Source organism: Anabrus simplex, chromosome 6 (assembly GCF_040414725.1).
Source record: "Anabrus simplex isolate iqAnaSimp1 chromosome 6, ASM4041472v1, whole genome shotgun sequence".
In the NCBI taxonomy this organism is placed as follows: Eukaryota; Metazoa; Arthropoda; class Insecta; order Orthoptera; family Tettigoniidae; genus Anabrus; species Anabrus simplex.
The window spans coordinates 115,960,703-115,980,913 of record NC_090270.1 but is presented as its reverse complement, the minus strand read 5'-3'; the positions used below and the strand labels follow the sequence as shown (position 1 = coordinate 115,980,913).

Below are 20,211 nucleotides of genomic sequence, written 5' to 3'. Positions count from 1 at the left end.
TGAGGCGTTGGCCTTCTGACCACAACTTGGCAGGTTCGATCCTGGCTTAGTCCGGCGGTATTTGAAGGTCCTCAAATACTTCAGCCGATAGATTTACTGGCACGTAAAAGAACTCCTGAGGGAAAAAAATCCGGCACCTCGGCGTCTCCGGAAACCGTAAAAGTAGTTAGTGGGACGTAAAGCAAAATGACATTATTATTATTATTATTATTATTATTATTATTATTATTATTATTATTATTATTATTATTATTATTATCACTGGGCCAGAAAGTGCTATTGCAGCCCGACTGACCTTATGAGTCACACTTTTCATAACACTCAGACGCAATGATCGTACTCCGAATGTCATTACTCAGCACCTATCACACCTCAGCAGCTTCCATATTGTCACAGCCAACGATAAGACTGAGATTTCGGTGGAAGCTACATTTTGTGTTGCCCTGTGGCAAGAGACAGATGCAACATATCTATCTATTTAGATACTAAAGTTTTCATTCCCCACCCTGAAGGGGTGGGGCGGGCCACCTAGAAGGTAACGCCTTCTCTCTGGCCAGGAGTTGAAGACGTTAAGAGGAAGTGAGGGATTTGTAGGATGGGAATGGAGTGATTTGAGGAATAGTGAGATGTGGTATGGGCATTAACCTAACTGAGGGACTAGGTTTTATTATAAATATGGGGACAAAAACACGACGAACTTATTTGATAGGAACGTGGACAAGACACACATTTTTTAAAATCATACATGGATTATTGTTGTAATGCTATTTTGGCAGAAGTAGATGATGCAAACATATAACATAGACTATCAGACGTGTATACATTTTTTTGTTAGTCATTAGCATACAGTTCAATTATTTAACTGAGTTTAATTATTTAATACAAGAGACGGATGGTTGGAGAGGTGCAAATGTACTTTATCCACCAAGAAATAGCAACAGGTGGAAGATTTTAAACGGAAACTGTCAATTCCCTTCACCCGGTCGTTTGTGCTGTCCCCAATACAAGGACTGTCCGACTCCATGGCTAAATGGTTAGCGTGCTGGCCTTTGGTCACAGGGGTCCCGGGTTCGATTCAAGGCAGGGTTGGAAATGTTAACCATCGTTGGTTAATTTCGCTGCCACGAGGGCTGGGTGTATGTGCCGTCTTCGTCATCATTTCATCCTCAGCAGGTCGCCTACGGGAGTCAAATCAAAGGACCTGCACTTGGCGAGCCGAACATGTCCTCGGACACTCCCGGCACTAAAAGCCATACGCCATTTCATTTTCAATACAAGGACTGCAGCCCATTGTAACGGCCACACGAAACCAACGGTGACCACAGCAATAATAATAATAATAATAATAATAATAATAATAATAATAATAATAATAATAATAATAATAATAATAATAATAATAATAATAATAATAATAATACCGTGCGCGTAGAGGCGCGCGGTTGTGAGCTTGCATCCGGGAGACAGTGGGTTCGAATCCCACTGTCGGCAGCTCTGAAGATGGTTTTCCGTGGTTTCCCATTTTCACACCAGGCAAATGCTGGGGCTGTACCTTAATTAAGGCCACGGCCGCTTCCTTCCAACTCCTACACCTTTCCTATCCCATCGTCGCCATAAGACCTATCTGTGTCGGTGCGACGTAAAGACCCTAGCATAATAATAATAATAATAATAATAATAATAATAATAATAATACATTATTATTAGTAGTAGTAGTATTAGTATTAATAATATTAACTTCTTGTTTGAAAGCGTGATATATTCATAGTCACTTTATCTTGTACTTCGCGTCTCAAAAAAAAAAAAGAAAGAGAAAGAATATTGAGGTTCATCCATCTTTTCATTTTATTGGCCGTGAAATTGGGATAGAGAGAAATGTCGCTTTTCTTCTTTCACTCGAGAAGAGCGTTCATAATCTGGCCAGTCTCCTTGTAAATTTGATACCCTTTTACTAATACAATGTGAAAGCGAAAAATTGGACGTGCAATTCGATTAATGGCACATTATTAAAGTTCAGTGCCAGCTTGTTAATGTCAAGTAAGGAGAGGACATTGTGATATCTGGAGGCTATCAGTGTGATACAATGTGAAATGAGCCAATTGGGTAATCCGAAATATCATGTATAGTCCCTCAAACTAAAGATGGCATCCGGGAGATAGTAGGTTCGAATCCCGCTATCGGCAGCGCTGAAGATGGCTTTCCGTGGTTTCCCATTTTCACACCAGGCAAATGCTGGGGCTGTACCTTAATTAAGGCCACGGCCGCTTCCTTCCAACTCCTAGGCCTTTCCTATCCCATCGTCGCCATAAGACCTATCTGTGTCGGTGCGACGTAAAGCCCCTAGCAAAAAAAGAAACAACTAAAGATGAGCGCATGATATTGTTTGTTCCTCGTACTTAATATTTTATCAGACTTAATTATTATCAAAATATAATTCACTTCCCGTGTAAATACAAACCGTGTGGATACCTACAACAAACATTATATCTATAGGTTCAATTGTTCCGGCCGGCGACGAACTTACATCAATGAGCATTATGACCACCCCGACCCGGGGACATTTAGCGCGCTTGAAGCGACGAGCTTAACAAGTGGCATGCTGGTAACACGATAGAATTAGCCTATATAAGGCAGGCCGGGTGTGTGCCTGAAAAGAGCTGCACCACTTCGGGATCAGGACACGAGTTTACTTGACTTTAGCACTATTTCGAGCATAAGATTTGATGTACAGTACACATTATGGGTTGGAATAATAATAATAATAATAATAATAATAATAATAATAATAATAATAATAATAATAATGGGCCGATGACCTTCGATGTTAGGCCCCTTAAAACAACAAGCATCATCATCATCATCATTAATAATAATAATAATAATAATAATAATAATAATAATAATAATAATAATTGAATTATAGTTAGAGTAATTAAAGCTAATCCTAAAAATAAAAGGGAATTATCATATTGATGGAATCACTTAATTATTCCAACCTGGCTGTCCCAATTCTGCACGGATTAATAAGCTGAGAGATGTACCTACCATTCCTGCTCAAGCACCAAAAATGAAGTATAATGTTCCAATATCCTTATGATTGGTTGAAAAAAGTAATTGTTGCGGTAGGGTGGCTGAGATTATAGGCGGTAAACTGTAAATTTATTTAGGATAATTTTCTCCCTTACCAGGCCTTATAGTCAATAATGACATTAGACTGCAATTATTATTATTATTATTATTATTATTATTATTATTATTATTATTATTATTATTATTATTTACCAGAGAGATTATAAGCCCCTCCAAAACATTAACTAATGGGAAGGAGTTTCGATTCCTCGAAGAATTCGGGTACAATTTAAGGAAAAGGTTGAACCATGGTGGATGGTAAAATGAAACCCGTTCTTAGGCTAAGTCCTCACAAAACTTGATGTATTTGACATAAGAATAAATCTAGACTTGTTCAAATTAGACTGGATAGGGAAAATGGAAGAGAGTATCCATACTAAGTTGTGAGTCTCTGAGAGATCCTGAGGTGCTCCTTTTCAACCCCAGATGATGATGATAATAATAATAATAATAATAATAATAATAATAATAATAATAATAATGATGATAAAAACATGACAGCCTAGATCTTTATGCCATAATAAGATGGAATGCAAGCTTATTTGAGCGAGTAGAAAGTGGCTTCCAGCCTACAAACCGATTAGCATAAACATTAGGGGTACGGGTTTTTGAAACCCCTACACTTCAACGCTGTCTTGCAGTAATTCGCGGGAAAGGAACAAAAACTTCTTACCGCAGAGAATACCTTATCAATGTATCTCAATTTTATACAGTTTTCACGCCTCTGTGGTTTAACCACTGACGCCGCAAAATATATACTTTTTGGTGAGGTGTAAAAAGGTTTAAAATCTTTGACCATGTCGAGTTTGAACAAAACATAGTGAAGCGTTCAGGAATGTTGGGTGTATCAGTGTATAACCTACAAAGATTGCTTTATTTTCTTTTTTATTGTACCTTAAATTATTTTTCATATTTTAAAGTAATTTGCACTTAACAACAACAATCATTTGACGCTAACTACTTTGAGAGTCAAGTTTGTTAAATTTATACAACAAGAAAGGTTCCCATCACAATGCTAAACTTCGCCTTAAGTAACTTGCGGTGACAGTCCGTTTGCTTTAAAGTTACTGTTTAATTTAAGAGCTTATACCTCGTTAAAATGTCAGCTCTAAATATAGAGGTATTGTAGAGGTGCGTCCACACCAAGATGTTTTCGTTAACTTTGTTAATGAACAATGTTCATGAACATTTCTGTCTGTTAATAAACAAAATAGCGTGTTCATTAACTTTTCGAGCATGTTGATAAACAAAATTTCTTTAACTTTTGTGAATGAAACTTTTCATTAACATTTCGTGTTTTCGTTAACATTTCGGTTCGCACATGCGCAAAGACGCAATTAGAACACGCAAATTCGTAACGCGGAATACAATACTTTTATTTATTTTTCGAAATCGACCGTCGAATCGCAAGCAACTCATATACACCATACAAATACATAAGTGAAGTGTAGGAGTATTTCTCTTACATGATCCTTTGTAGGAGTCACAAGTCGCTAGGAATCTTCAAGTTATACTTAGTCTAACATTAATGCAGATGACATTCCGATAAATTTGTATCATTTCTTGCAATTTCAGACTCAATTACTGTCAACAAGAACTGAAAGTCTTGTGGGGACATTCTCAGAAAGTTTTGAAAGCCTGCTGAACCATGAATTGAAAGTTCTGACATAGGCCTAAGTGTCCTCTCCAAACTTAATTCTAAACGCTTTTCCAATATTTTTCTTCGCCACACTTTGCGTCTGCATTTTTCTCTAATTGCACTCATTAAAATAATGAAAGCTGCAGCTGTATTTTCTTCTTCCTGACCCTATCCATTGTAACCTCACAAACAGATATTTTGGTCTGGACACAATGTTAAAGAAGTTTGTTAACAAAAGTTTATTTGGTGTGGACACAATGTTAAAGAGGGTTGATAACAAAAGCTTATTAACATCTTGAGAAATGTTTTCCTTAACATTGTTTATTAACTTTGTTTCGTAAACATTGTTTATTAACTTTGGTGTGGACTAACCATAATGTGTTAATTAATTATTTGTTTCTTTCCATTCAGAGACATAGATCTAGATCCAATTTGTGTTAAAGACTCCTTTTATTGTACTTATAAAACAAACCAAACCCCATAGCCCAACAGCCCCGAAGGGCCATGGCCTACAACGCAATCGCTGCTCAGCCTGAAGGCTTGCAGATTATGAGGTGTCGTGTGGTCAACACAACGAATCCTCTCGGCCGTTATTCTTGGTTTCATAGACCGGGGCCACCATCTCACCGTCAGATTGCTCTTCAATTGTAAATCACGTAGACTGAGTGGACCTCGAACCAGCCCTCAGATCCAGGTAAAAATCCCAGACCTAGCCGGGAATCGAACCAGGGCCTCCAGCTAAGAGGCAGGCAAGCTACTCCTACACCACAGGGTCGGCCTATTATACTTATAGTGTTACGAATAAAACACTGACTGTTTTATTGGACTAATTTAATTCTAGCATGGCCCAAATTGTACACACGCATACGCAGAAGCAAATATGTTTGACAATGAATGACAACACGCACTAATTAGTGGCTATTTACAGAAGTATCTTGCCCTCATAACAAGGTCTTCACTTCGTTTCGCATGTACCAGTCACTCCACCCAGCAGTTCCTTGTAGCAGGATTGATTATCACACACAGCTGCTGTTCACTAGGATCGATTCCAGGCAAAACTGATTACTCGCACAATCAACTCACGTGATTGCTCCACACACAGAACACACAACACTCGACAAGACGGTAACTATTCTAACATTACCAACACTGCATCACGACGCCAATCTCTCAGCACTCACTACTCCTCACCAGAGATCTTTTACATTCCGACAGCGTACGACATGGAGTGTCGAATGGACTTTCTTCGCCCTTCAAAAATCCAACTACCTCTGCCGGGTTCGAACCCACGATCTTGGCATCCGCAGACCGACACTGTACCACTGATCAACAGAGGAATCTTATCTCATCTCAATCAATCAAATCAAATCAATCAATCAATCAATCAATCAATCAATCATCATTGATCTGCTTAGGGCTGTCGCCCAGGTGACAGATTCCTTGTCAATTGTTTACCTAGTCTTCTCTGACATCTGCTTACGACACTGCCTGGAGACATGGGATGATCTATAAACTCCTACGCCTAATACCTTATAGAAGAATAGCCAGGCTTGTGGATAACATGTTAACGAATCGCAGAATCCAAGTAATTTTGGGAAACACCATCAGTAATAAGAAGATACTTGACAATGGGCTGCCTCAAGGCTCTGTCTTCGCCCCACTTCCCTTCAGCCTCTACATCTCTGACATGCCTGCAACCAGTTCAAGAAAGTTTGGCAATGCAGATGACTGGGAAATTGCTATTCAGGACAAACAGATTAAAAACAGAACATAACGTAAATACTGGTTTATGCATTCTTGAAGAATACTTACGAAAATGGAGGCTGAAGTCAAACCCAAACAAAACTACAGTGACATGTTTTCACTTAAGCAATAAGCTAGCTAATAGTGAACTAGAAGTGTACCTGGGTAAAAATCGCTTGAGCCACACCAATGAATCAAACTATCTGGGGATCACATTAGATAGAACTCTTTCCTTCAAGAAACATCTGAAGAAAACGGCTGAAAAACAAAAGTCTAGAAACAACATACTCCAGAAACTGTGTGCCACTACATGGGGTTCGTCAGCCGACACTTTACGCACCACCGCCCTCAGTTTGGACTACTCAAAAACTGAGTAATGTTCTCCGGTGTGGCTTAAAAGTAGCTATACCAATCTTGTCGATGCCCAATTGAATCAGGCAATGAGAATTGTATTTGGCACAGTAAAATCAACACCTACATTCTGGTTACCAGCACTGAGTCACATTCCACCACCGGAACACAAACGCAAACACACCTTACTCCGGGACTATAATAAGATAAATGCAAACGACCAGCTACCAATATACTTCGACATCACTGCTGCTGAAGCCAGACGTCTACGTTCGCGGAACCCCTCCATCCCGACAGCGAGACACCTGGTAAACAATAATTTCAACCTCTTGCAAACCTGGAAGGAAGAATTGGTGAAAAACATTTCATGTCAGCTGCAAGACATCACAAGCACCACAACCCCACCAAATGGCTTTCACCTACCCCGGAAAACGTCGTCGACGCTAAACAGGATAAGAACAAACCATGGCAGATGTGTAGATTTTCACTACAAGTGGGGACAAAAACATTCGCCAGAATGCAGTTGTGGTGCTCCCTGGCAGATCATACGGCACATAGTGAATGACTGTCCGACGCATTTCTATAGTGGTAACTTCAGTGACTTCGTGGAAGCAGGACGTGCTGTAATCGACTTTATTAACAACTTGAAAGTCAAACTGTAAATAATGTAAATTCGTAATTTAGTTTTGACTGATGTTGCTATGTACAGCCAAACGCTAAATAATAATACCCAGTCTCCTTTTTAAAAGAAATATTTCCTTGATAAATTATTCCAGTCTCTAATTTATCTTCTTATAAAAGAATAATTGTTCCAATTTTTTCCCATGAACTTTACCTTCATATTATGATCTTTCCTACTTTTTTAAAACCGAGCGAGTTGGCCGCGCGGTTGGGGTCTCACAGATGTGAGCTTGCATTCGGGAGACAGACAGTTCGAATCCCCTCGTCGGCAACCCTAAAGATGGTTTTCCGTGGTTCTCCATTTTCACGCAAGGCAAATGCTGTGGCTGTACGTTAATCAAGGCCACGGCCGCTACCTTCCCTATCCTAGCCTTTCTCCATCCTTCCGTTGCCAAAACACTCGATGTGTTAGTGCGACGTTAAAGAAAAACAATTAGAAGTAGTAATCTACGTTTATAAGTTCCACTCACACTTATTTGTCTACTAATGTCTATCCACGCCATCTCTCCATTGACAGCTTGGAACATACCGCTTATGGAAATTCTAAATTCCCATGGAGGGAATTAGATATTTTTCCACCAATAGAGCATATCAAAAATCAGATAAAAAATTAGATGTATGGCTTTTCAGGCGTTTGCTCTATTAACCAGCATTTCGTCTTAGGTCTGACACTAGACTCGTCAGAGTGGGATATGTCAGACCTTACCCACTGATGCTGGGGTGTATGCAGGTGAAATTTATCAGAAGCCTATAGTTTTATCTCCCGTATGCAGTTATCAGACTGTACCTCATAATAGGCTTCTGATAAATTTCACCTGCATACACCCCAGCATCAGTGGGTAAGGTCTGACACATCCCACTCTGACGAGTCTAGTGTCAGACCTAAGACGAAATGCTGGTTAATAGAGCAAACGCCTGAAAAGCCATACATCTAATTTTTGATCTGATTTTTGATCTGACATACCGCTTAGTCAAGCAGCTCGTCTCCTTACTCCCAAGTCTTCCCAACCCAAAGTTTGCAACATTTTCATAACACTATTTTGTCGAAAATCACTTGTAACAAATCATGCAGCTTTTCTTCGGATCTTTGCCAGTCCTCGTATCAAGTAATCCTGGTTTGGGTCCCCTACACTGGAACCATACTCTAATTGGGGTCTTACCAGTGACTTATATGTCCTCTCTTTTACTTTACATTCTTACTTCAACCTCTAAATACCATCATAACCATAAGAAGAGATCTGCAACCATTATTTACAACCTCGTTAATATGATTGTCCTAATGAAGATTTGGCCTCATATTAACGCCTAGGTCATCACAATGATCCTCATGAGATACTCTCACCCCATCATCACAGTAATTAATGTTGAGAAGACTCCTCCTCTTACCGAGCGAGTGGTTGCGGGGTTTGGGTCACGTATCTGTCAACTTGCTTTCGGGTGACAGTGGGTTCGAACCCCATTCTCGCCAGCCCTAAAGATGATTTTTCGTGGTTTCCCATTTTCACACTAGGCAAATGCTGGGGTTGTACCTTAATTAAGGCCACGGCCGTTCCCTTCTCAGTCCTAGCCATTTCCTATCCCATCGTCGCCATAAGACCTATTTGTGTCGGTGCGACGTAAAGCAAATTGTATTTCTTTTTACACTTCTCTTGGTAAAGGGCCAACGGCCGTAGCCGTGTTGAAACACCGGATACCGTGAGATCTCCGAAGTTAAGCAACATTGGGCGTGGTCAGGAGTTGGATGGGTTGCCACGCGCTGTTGGTGGGGGGGGGGGGGGGGTAAGGGAATGGAGGAGCGGAAAGGAACTGGCCACCCTACCTCACGTAAACTCCGGCTCAGGAACACCTCTGCGGAGGTTCGGACCTGCCTTCGGGCAGAACAACCCTTACCTTACCTTACCTTACCTTGGTACCTGACTTTCTATCCCATTTACCATCACACCGTTGTCTACTGTTCGTTTCACAACACTGCCGAGGTCTTTCTGTACTTGCTTGTAGACATTTTGTTACACTACGGAGTATAACATCATTCGCAAAAAGCCTTATCTTATATTATTAGACGACTCCATGTCTTAACATCGCAAGTCCTAGAATAACCAAAATGAACTACGATCATCACCAAAGCAATTACTTCAGTACCGTATGTTTCTCCTGTATAAAAATTGTATCTCTTGCGCCCCAAACTTAGCACCAAATAGACCTGGGGGAATAATAGTAGAATTAAAATTGTAACTGTAGTTACAGGGGAAAGGTTACGATGTTTACGCAATACAGTACTTGAACCGTCGATATATATAGCTGTCTTTCACCTTGAAACAACAATCACAACATCACAGAATCCACAATGGAATTCGAATCCACCTGCTTGCCAAAGTTTAAACACTAGCCGGACCGTTGGAACGTGTCTGATTTATTACTTCGAATGCTGCTGCTCGTTTTACAAGACATGGTGCTTTCGAATGCATGGATACGATTGACAATCGTAAAGTAGGTGTTTCTTGCAGTGCTTGGCCTGCATTGTCTTTACGTCCTTTCCCAAGAAATGTTCAACCCTGACTGATTGCAGTCAGCCACCGCAACGAAGACGAGTTCCAGCGTATTAGAGCCCGCTCTGGCCCGTGAACGCGTCATTATAAATGGTTCATGAAACTGAAGAAGCGTTTCAGTCAGTTTCTTGGCTTCCTGTGAGATGTTCCGACAAGAAGTGGAACAGCCAGTGCTAGAGGACCACCTGTGCTGTTTAAGACAGGTTCTTATTGTAATATATATTATATTACGTTTATAAACTATCTTAAATGTTCACAGTTTCTAAAAATTACATTTGCTAATTCTGGTGGTGAGATTGGAATGTTATAATGTTATTTGCTTTACGTCCCACTAACTACTTTTACGGTTTACGGAGACGCCGAGATGCCGGAATTTATTCCCACATTAGTTCTTTTAGGTGCCAGTAAATCTGCCGACACGAGACTGACGTACCTATTTTAGCACCTTCAAATACCACCGGCCTGAGCCAGGATCGAACCTGCCAAGTTGGGGTCAGAAGGCCAGCGCCTCAACCGTCTGAAGTCACTCAGCCCGGCGGTAGTAGAGAAAGATAGTATATTAATGTTATCCGTTACAAAATAGTCCAGCCCACGTATACATGATGTATATTTATCCAGTTATATTTATGAACGCAGATTCTTCAGTTTCTTTCCTGACTGATGAAATCTAAGACTGTGAGCAGAGCAATAACATAAACATGGGTATCTTAAAACACTCATCTATATTTCAGAAATATTAGTAATCTAGTTCAATATACATAAATCTATCTGTCAATCAATCAATCAATCAATCAATCAATCAATCAATCAATCAATCAATCAATCAATCAATCAGTCAATCAATCAAACAATCAATCAATCAAAGAGAGACTGACTTTAGAAGAACAGCAGGCTACGAAAGTTGTTCATAACAGTAGGCTAAATACAATATCAGACGTTCAAATGATAAAGATATCTACAATTTCCAAAAACTTGTAGGCATAAATGGTACGGATTGCAGTTTTCTTGCTGGCTTCTTTGTAATAATAATAATAATAATAATAATAATAATAAGAAGAAGAAGAAGAAGAAGAAGAAGAAGAAGAAGATTATTTGTTAATGGTCGTTTAAACAATTTATAATCTAAGCAGATTCTAGGGTGTAGTAATTTTGTCCTGAAATAATTATTTCAAGTGTCGGTAGCCAACGATATGGAGCTGCCGTATTTAAACACCCTTAAATACCACTGACCTCAGCCGGAATCGAACCCGCTAATTTGGAAGCAGAAGGCCAACGACTAACCGACTGCCTCACTAAGGTCAGCCTTAAATTTTTTACGTTTTACATTAGGTTACCGGTACTAAAATGATAAGATTATTTTAACATTCCTTCCATTCAGCGGATGTTAACTACAACTCAACTCTTACTGCACTTCCAAGAGTGATTTCTCAAATATGTTTTTGTTAGCAGTGGTTGGTACAATTATTAAACAAAGCACGATCAAGATCTTCTGTTGATATTCTCACTTACGAGCAATATAGTGTTCTCACAACGTGCATTATAGCTTGCTTCCGAACTATTATAGGCCCACTATACCGTAGTTAAATATCATTCTAGTGTTCGGTATTATGTACAGTAAGTGCGAAAAGTTAAGCCTACATACTATATTGTTCCTTGGATGCCGGTGTGAGTTCGACCATTATCTCTACTTAAACTAATACGACGTCATGTTTGCAGGAACAAGACGCATGCTTGCATCTGTTAATTCAACAACGGTCAGCGTTAGGAAAGGTTTAATTCTCAAAATTTGTTTCGTGAGGTCGCGTATTGTTGATCGCGGCACATTCAACTCGACGGCATGCTTTCTGTCTGATCTGATAGGCGATTGAGCCACTGATACAGCGACGGCAGAACAAGTTTCTGCTCGAGTGGAGATCTTCCACTTAACTTCGCGTCTTTAACGCAACCCGTGCTGAAAGCTTCCTTCGTTCACTTCAAGTAGTTACCTCTGCTTGGTGGCGCCTTACCAACACGAGCTCTAAAATTCTGCATGATCATGCTCATGATTTGGGTCTACCGAGACTTTTCGAGCATACTATAATCTCCTTGGAAATCCAATTTCTAGAACCAAGGACAGGTTGCAATAGTGCTCCGCGTAGAGCTCTGATTCTTCTGAGTTTAGAACGTTTGATGAATATTTTGCTTATAATCCAATGTTTGGAGAGAAAGGTTCAATTGTCGTCCACGTTGATAGGCTTCTTTATCTTATGCTTTTACTTTGATGATCATTCGGACTGTTTGTAGCTAAATATTTTTGAATGAATGCAAATTTCAAATTCCCAAATTGTTTGAGGCGACCGCGCTCCCAATGGCCTATTGCGATGATTTCTAGTACTGGCACGCTTGCGCGCTCCTTTGTTTTTCCGGTTGTTAGAAGAAAAAATATATCTATCTATAATAATAAAAGGGCGAGGGGGAGAGAGAGAGAGAGAGAGAGAGAGAGAGAGAGAGAGAGAGAGTGCGTGCGTATGTGTGGTGTGTGTGTGTGTGTGTTAAAATTGTAGGACTCGATCTTCGGAAACCGTGCTTCTCCCATGGTCAACTGTACGTGGGTTGGTCATTAGTAGTTGGAAAGGCAAACACTCTACACATCTTAGCTCCAAATGGAAGGACACTTACCGGTACTATAGTTTTTCTGGGAAGCTCTCTAAGGGAAAATTATATTATATTATATTATATTATATTATATTATATTATATTATATTATATTATATTATATTATATTATATTATATTATATTATATTATATTGTCTATTATATTTTGTTTTAATATTATTTCTACCATCCACCAATCCGGTATCTTAAGCAATGAAAGTAACAATATGGTATAATTAAACATAAGGTACTGTACCGGTATTCCATGCCATTTAAGTAAAAACAAAGTGTGTTAATAAATATAATGTTTTTTATTTTTTTATTTTGCTTTTAAATAGATGGTTTTAAAACATCTAATAGTTGAATTAACAAACGCGGGCAAAGCCGCGGACACATGCTAGTAGGATAATAATTTATACTGACTATTTAGCTCATAAATCAGCAGCCAATTCAGTATAAGAATATTGGGCATTTTAGTTTATCACAGCAGCTGTCCGGTCATAAAAAACCGCCACGACAAATTCATCTCACCTCACACCCGACCCCGTTGGGAAACGGGACAAGGGCTGGACAAACAGCAGCTTATCACCACAATTTTATTATTTTGATCACTATCATTACCTTATTTTTGACATAAAAACGTCTTACAGATGAGGGTCATCTGAAAATTTGCATTATGGAAGCTAGCGTCACAAAATGTGTGACAGAAGTGTAACCCTAGCAACTGTGTAGGCTGTGATGTAAGGTGATATAAGCCAGCTACACGACAACAAGAACTGTAATAGGACCAGCAGGGAGACTCTATATCCAATAACATCTTATCGAAAGAAAAGAACCGGGCGAGTTGGCCGTGCGCGTAGAGGCGCGCGGCTGTGAGCTTGCATCCGGGAGATAGTAGGTTCAAATCCCACTATCGGCAGCCCTGAAGATGGTTTTCTGTGGTTTCCCATTTTCACACCAGGCAAATGCAGGGGCTGTACCTTAATTAAGGCCACGGCCGCTTCCTTCCAACTCCTAGGCTTTTCCTATCCCATCATCGCCATAAGACCTATCTGTGTCGGTGCGACGTAAAGCCCCTAGAAAATAAAAAAGAAAAGAAACCAATAAAATACTAAAACGTTAACTATGGTAGAGAGGAGTTTCCCCAGCCAGCTTTAATGTCCTTCCAAAGCAACAGCAGTTTATTTATTAAGAGGTTTTTAGGCCCAAATATAGGGTAAAATATATCATTTTACTATAGCAGCATCAACGATAAGAATTTTTAAATTAGAAGTGGAAGAAGAAGAAGACACTATAAATCATGGACAAGCATGCTCTTAAATTACTTTTAAATGCATTATTTACATGTTTTACTGGCTGTGTAATTTTTGGATAATTTGTTAGCTGAAGATGGCTCATATACAAGAAAAAACATGTCCTAAACTAATATAATGTGTTAGTCTTAAATATATGCAGGGCAAATAAAGTATTTAAAAGGTGGAAACTCTCTCTCAATTAAAGTTAACTGCAACTCTTTCATGATCATTTAAAATAGTTTAGAGCAGTTAACCAAAAGTTAAAATATTTATTGCTTATAAACATCGCTCTGTAAGTGGATTTCGATGCTACCAACAGCAAATAGAACAGTGCTGAATTGTCTCTGGTTAACTTAATACTTCAACATGTTGCTCATACTGTGTACTATGCAATTTCAAGTTAAAGCATGTTACTTGTATTAAATCCAATTTCTTAGAAACCTGATGTGATGCAGAAAAGTGAAATCAATTTCTATAACTGAGACATCTTGAAAATAGGGACAGCACAGCTGAGGTGGTAAATGTGCGTTTGGTTCACCCAGAAGGACATGGGTTCAATTCTCCAGCATGAAATAAAAAAAATTTTAAGAACTAATTTCCACTTCTGGAGCTCCTGAGTTTCACTAAGAATCAGGCCATGAAATTCCTTGGAGGAGTGGTAGGTAAAGGCTTTCACTACTTCTGACCTCAGTACTAAGTGGGATACAATGGTTATCTCTACATCCGGCCACCTTTGTCCCCAGAAATTAATCTGGTACTTATTTTCTGGTGTAGGCTGAGGGAACCTCAGGGCCATGCGCCTCTGCAGAAATCCAAATCCCATTTCTATTTTTTCTGCTTCCTGACAAGGAATTCCGGGTAAACCAAGCATGTTTTCACCATCTCGCTAGGCAGCCCCTAGCCAAGTCATGCAGTGATGCCCTTTTTGGATGATTGTACGAATATGTAACTAGTATGAGATACAGGGTGTTTCAAAAAGCATGTACAGTATGTATTTCAAATGCATATATTAAACTGTAAGACATACAACTATAAAACTTGGCACACATATTTACAAATCTCCCAAGTTTAGATTACAGATGTTCAATTTGTCCTCCACCAGCGACATAAACAATATCAAATCGATACTCAAATTCCTCCCACACTCGGGTAAGAATGTCCTACGTCAATCATGTTATGGCATTACAGATCTGGTTCTTCAACTCTTCTAGGTCTTGTGGTAGTGGTGGTACATAAACTTTGTCCTTAACGAAACCCCACAGGAAGAAGTCACAGGGCGTCAAATCCGGTGACCGTGGAGCCTGCCTGAGAATTGTTAAGTCGCCAGCTCCTTGACGACCTATCCAACATAGCAAGACACTGCTGACCATTAACCGTGTTTCCATCAAAGAAGAATGGGCTGTAAACAGATGTGCGGAATATTACATAAAACACATTAACTTTGGGCGAATGTTGTACATGTTCAATGTATGCATATGGGTTCTGCAGGCCCCAAATTCGGAATATTGTGTTTGTTTACCTGCCCACTAACATGGAAAGTTGCTTCATCACTGAACACGATGTGGTTTGCAAAAGTGTTATCATTGTCAATAGCATTATGAATCTCATCACAAAATGCGACATGTCTGCATTTGTCATCAGAATGTAACAGATGTAACTTGTACGGTTTCATAACCAACCGATGTCTCAAAACACGCTAAATTGTTGTTGTAGGCAGTTCTAACTCCTGACTGGCACGATGAGTTGATTTTGTAGGACTATACTGGAAAGCAGTTTGAATTCACACTACATTTTATTCAGAAACATGAGGGCGGTCAGGACTCTTTTCTTTACATACATATCCAGTGTCTACAAACGGTCAATACCATTTGAAAATATTCCATTCATTCAGAGGATCAATTTGGTACCTCATTCTGAAATGTCTTTGCACTATAATCATGGGATTACACTTCACAAACTCGAGAACAAAAAATGATTTCTGCTGCGGAGTAACGATCAAAGTGAATCATGTGAAGGTAACCAAGCAAAACAGAAGACAACAGCCATCTATTGGCAATGAATGTAAACTAGACAATGTATTCATTCCTCCAATAGCCAAGCTGTGGCGCAGCTATCAATAGTTTTGATAAAATAATACTTTGTAATATGAACATTCTTTTTGAATCACCCTGTACTTCAGTATATTCCATAATGAATTGAACTTTCCTTTCCACTCCCCATTTCTTCTCCTAGCTACCAGTCAGCATGAAACCATTAGATCTGTTTGATTTCAAGTCCAACCCATTTCAGTTTTCTCCATTAAAGATGTTACTCTTCTTTCTCTTTAAAATTATCTTCTCTTTTTCAGCTCAAAGAATGCTCGGCATGTGACCCATACCAAGTTCCCTACCATCTCGCTGCTCAATACTCCACTGCATGACCAATGTCCACTATCAGACCGTCCTGACTGTTCACCATCCTCCACTCAGTACCGGACGCCTGATGGACGCTGCAACAATCCAGCTCACCCTTGGTGGGGTGCATCAATGATGCCACTACACAGATTCCTTCCTCCACACTACAGAGATGGTAAGAATATTATCACATCACCATCATTTCTTTTTTTTCTTTTGGCTCACAGTTTGCTTTTTATTGTAAGTCACTGATATTGGATCAGAAGCATTCTAACTAAGCATTAGACATGAAACCAACATTATTCATTTTCCATGGACCAATAAATTACCTGTACCTAGTGCTTGCATGCTGACTTTCTACTTAAAGTTCTACATTTGAGAAACAGTGCAGACCACTTGCCAACAGTGCAGTTGTGTGATTGGTCTGTTGACCACTGCTTTCATTACCACCCAGGATTCCTCAAAGATTGGTGCAGAAGTAAAGATGAAGTATTCAAAATATTATTTTCTAACTAACTTAGTCACTGAGCTCGATAGCTACAGTCGCTTAAGTGCGGCCAGCATCCAGTAATCGGGAGATAGTGGGTTCAAACCCCACTGTCGGCAGCTCTGAAAATAGTTTTCCGTGGTTTCCCATTTTCACACCAGGAAAATGCTGGGGCTGTACCTTAATTAAGGCCACAGCTGCTTCCTTCCCATTCCTAGGCCTTTCCCATCCAATCGTCGCCATAAGACCTATCTGTGTCGGTGCGACGTAAAGCAAATAGCAAAAAAAAAGGAAAAACTAACTTAGTCATAGAAAATTGTGAAACAATGTGATTATGAATGTTATAGTCAAATAGTAGATGTGTAGAAAATTTTCATCACTTTCTGTATAACACGGGCACTTGGAGGAATAAAATATTAGCTCAGTGCCCAGTTGCCCTGGTACTACTGTTCTGCTGTAGGCCAAGAGAACCCCAGGATCATTAGCCTCTCCAAAGCGGTAGCCACATTCTCACCAATCCAGCAAATATCAAACTGGGATAGTGCCAGATTACAAGAAGGTTATTAATAAAAACTCATTAAAATGACAAAAATTATTAGTACCAGTATTGTACATAATGCACACAGAATATACAAAAGAAATGAAAGTTTGTATTGAAAAAACATAGGATGTTTCTAACAAATTAAATGAGAAAAATTAATGACAATTTAAACACTTTTTCTTGAAATCTATTCTACACGAGAATGTCACTAGAAGGCACAACATTTTCTTTTGCCTACTTAATGGGGGTTGACAAGATATTAATCGCAATATCATGGTGTACTGTGTGAACAGCTGCTGCTTCTTTTCCACACTCTGCTCTTCTTCTTCTTTGTTCATCACATCTTCAGTTTTGTCATCATTTCATTAATGATGCAACTGACTGAATGGAAGCCTATTCATCTTGGTCCACAATCAGCGGCATGCAGTGACTTTTACCAACCACCCACCCAACCCTCCACACTAGCAAATGCCCATCTGAAAACACCGGACTACTGAAGCAGCCGGACTGGCACAGTGCCAGATTACACAGGGTGTACTGTATCCAGGTTCCCCTCTGTAAACTAAAGCCTTGATGTCACTACAACTGCCACTGCTTCTATAAAAGGCAACTGAGGGCTTTGTGGAGGTGTTGTGCGGGTTTCTCTTTGGGGGGTGTCCCTCAGGGGTGCGGTGATCTCTGCGCCAGAAATAAAATAAAACAAATATAGTAATAAAACTTACGTATGTACTAACATACATATCTAAAATATCAACTTCAAACTTCAATAACTTCTACTCTAAGGCCCAAGAGCTACCAGTTTAACTGACAGCCCTCCTACCCCTATTGGGGTAAGAATGGAAATAACTTCATTGATTCGATTCAGTGCTGCAAGATGGGTGGAGCAATGTAGCTTAATGACTTAAATGTAGAATGGATATTGGTTGCCATATCACTAAGCGATCAGTCAGGGCCATTTCTGCCCTTCTCAAGTTGCCCAAGTCAACTGTCAGGGTCATTATTGTGGAAATGGAAACAAGAAGATACAACCACAACAAAAACGCAGCTGGGTAGGTCGCTCTGTTGAATGAAGAAAGTTGTATAGGAAAAATTGTATGACACTGTGTGATACTATCACTTGTGAATCCTGCATTGCCAATAATTGAACATCTGGCACCATGACTGAGCACCAGGAGAAATCACATGAGTAGGAGGAATCAAACGATCTAGTGCTCATTTAGCTCTATAAATACTGGTGTTACAGATTTTACTTCCTAGACTGAACATAATTGTTTGTAAGCAACATAAAAGAATATTCACAGAACACTGACAGACTTTCAAAGCTACAGTGACAGACCAATTGTCAAAAAGAGTGTGTGAATCTGACTGAAACATTTAGCACTGGCAAATTGGTGTCAGTTATTGTTCCAATATACAGTAGAGTGTCCTCTGTCGAAATAAATTGCAAGTGCTATTTTGCTGAATGAATCTTAAACTTTTCCTGTCCAGTATTCAGCTGTGTTATTTGTGCATGTGTCTTATCTGATATGTACTGTTCACCTTATCACATTATCTAAAGTAATCACAAGTGTTCTACCTGAGCACCTCGCGTAACATGACATACATCAAGCCAATAGTCTATCTCCTGCCAAACCTTGTGTAGTGTTGTTGGTCGTCCAATGTTAGTGGAAGAGGTGGTGCATAAACATGATCCTTTACGAAACCCCACAAGAAGAAATCCCATGGGGTTAAGTCGGGGGGAACGCGGTGGCCAACAAATGAGAGTTTGATCCTCCTATCCAGTGTTGTGCCAATGTCTTGTTTCACCAGTTGCAAGCAGTAGGGTTTCATTCGTAAACGTTTCCGCAGAATGCGCCAAACAGTTCTGTGTAACTTCAAGTTGCCTTGCTGCCCGGTAGTGGACTTCTGCGGACTCCGCACGAAACTGGCACGAACACGTTCCACTGTCTCTTCCCCGGTCGAAGGATGGCCAGTCGACTTTTGCTTACAGATGCAGCCCATGTCTCTGAATTTTGCATACCACGCACAAATGGCTTTTCTAGTAGGTGAGTCTCTTCCATATCTGGTACGGAAATGCCGTTGAACACTAATCACAGACTTGTTTACAGGGTAATCAAGCACACTGAACGACTTCTGCTCTCCAACCGTAGCCATTTTCTTTACTCGCTTCCTGCACGCTCGTAACGACTGAAAATGAAACCACGTGGGATGAAATCTAAACTCAACTAAGCTTTGAGAGTTTGCCTTTCATTGCACATATCTCACAGTATGATATGTTCATCAGATTTCATATAATAAATTTGTGAAATCGGGTCCATCATTTTGAATTGCCCTGTACAGTATCACTTTTCATTCTTTAGACATAACTTTATTTTGTTTTGATAAGAAGGGCATTTTGTAACTCAGAGAAACCTCCACCTCCTTTATTATGAATTATCAAGAGTTTACTGTTTGTATATAATAATCATTTCATTATTAATTATAATTATGATGATTTCTTTTACAGGGTTGGAGCGTGTCCGAGAATCAGTTTCAGGTGGTCCTCTGCCTAGTGCCCGAGCTGTCAGTACCGCTATCCACAGTAACCGTGACATCGACCTGACAACCATCACTCATATGGTGATGCAGTGGGGACAGTTCTTAGACCATGACCTCACATGTAAGTGCAATGTGCAAACTTCTCTTCATAAACAAATCTTTTTGGGGAACGTATATTTTCATGAAACACTGATAGTTCCTTTTCCTCATGTGAGGTTAATGGCTTTATTGTA

General features: G+C 39.7%; 1 protein-coding gene across 1 annotated transcript in view; it reads left to right on the top strand.

The window, feature by feature from the left end:
• LOC136875889 (thyroid peroxidase) overlaps positions 1–20,211 on the top strand; it is a 257,266-nt gene that overhangs the window by 162,260 nt on the left and 74,795 nt on the right. The window contains exons 4-5 of the mRNA XM_068228240.1: positions 16,367–16,587; positions 19,947–20,099. Coding sequence (XP_068084341.1) covers positions 16,367–16,587; positions 19,947–20,099 — 374 coding nt within the window. The remainder of the gene's footprint in view (positions 1–16,366; positions 16,588–19,946; positions 20,100–20,211) is intronic.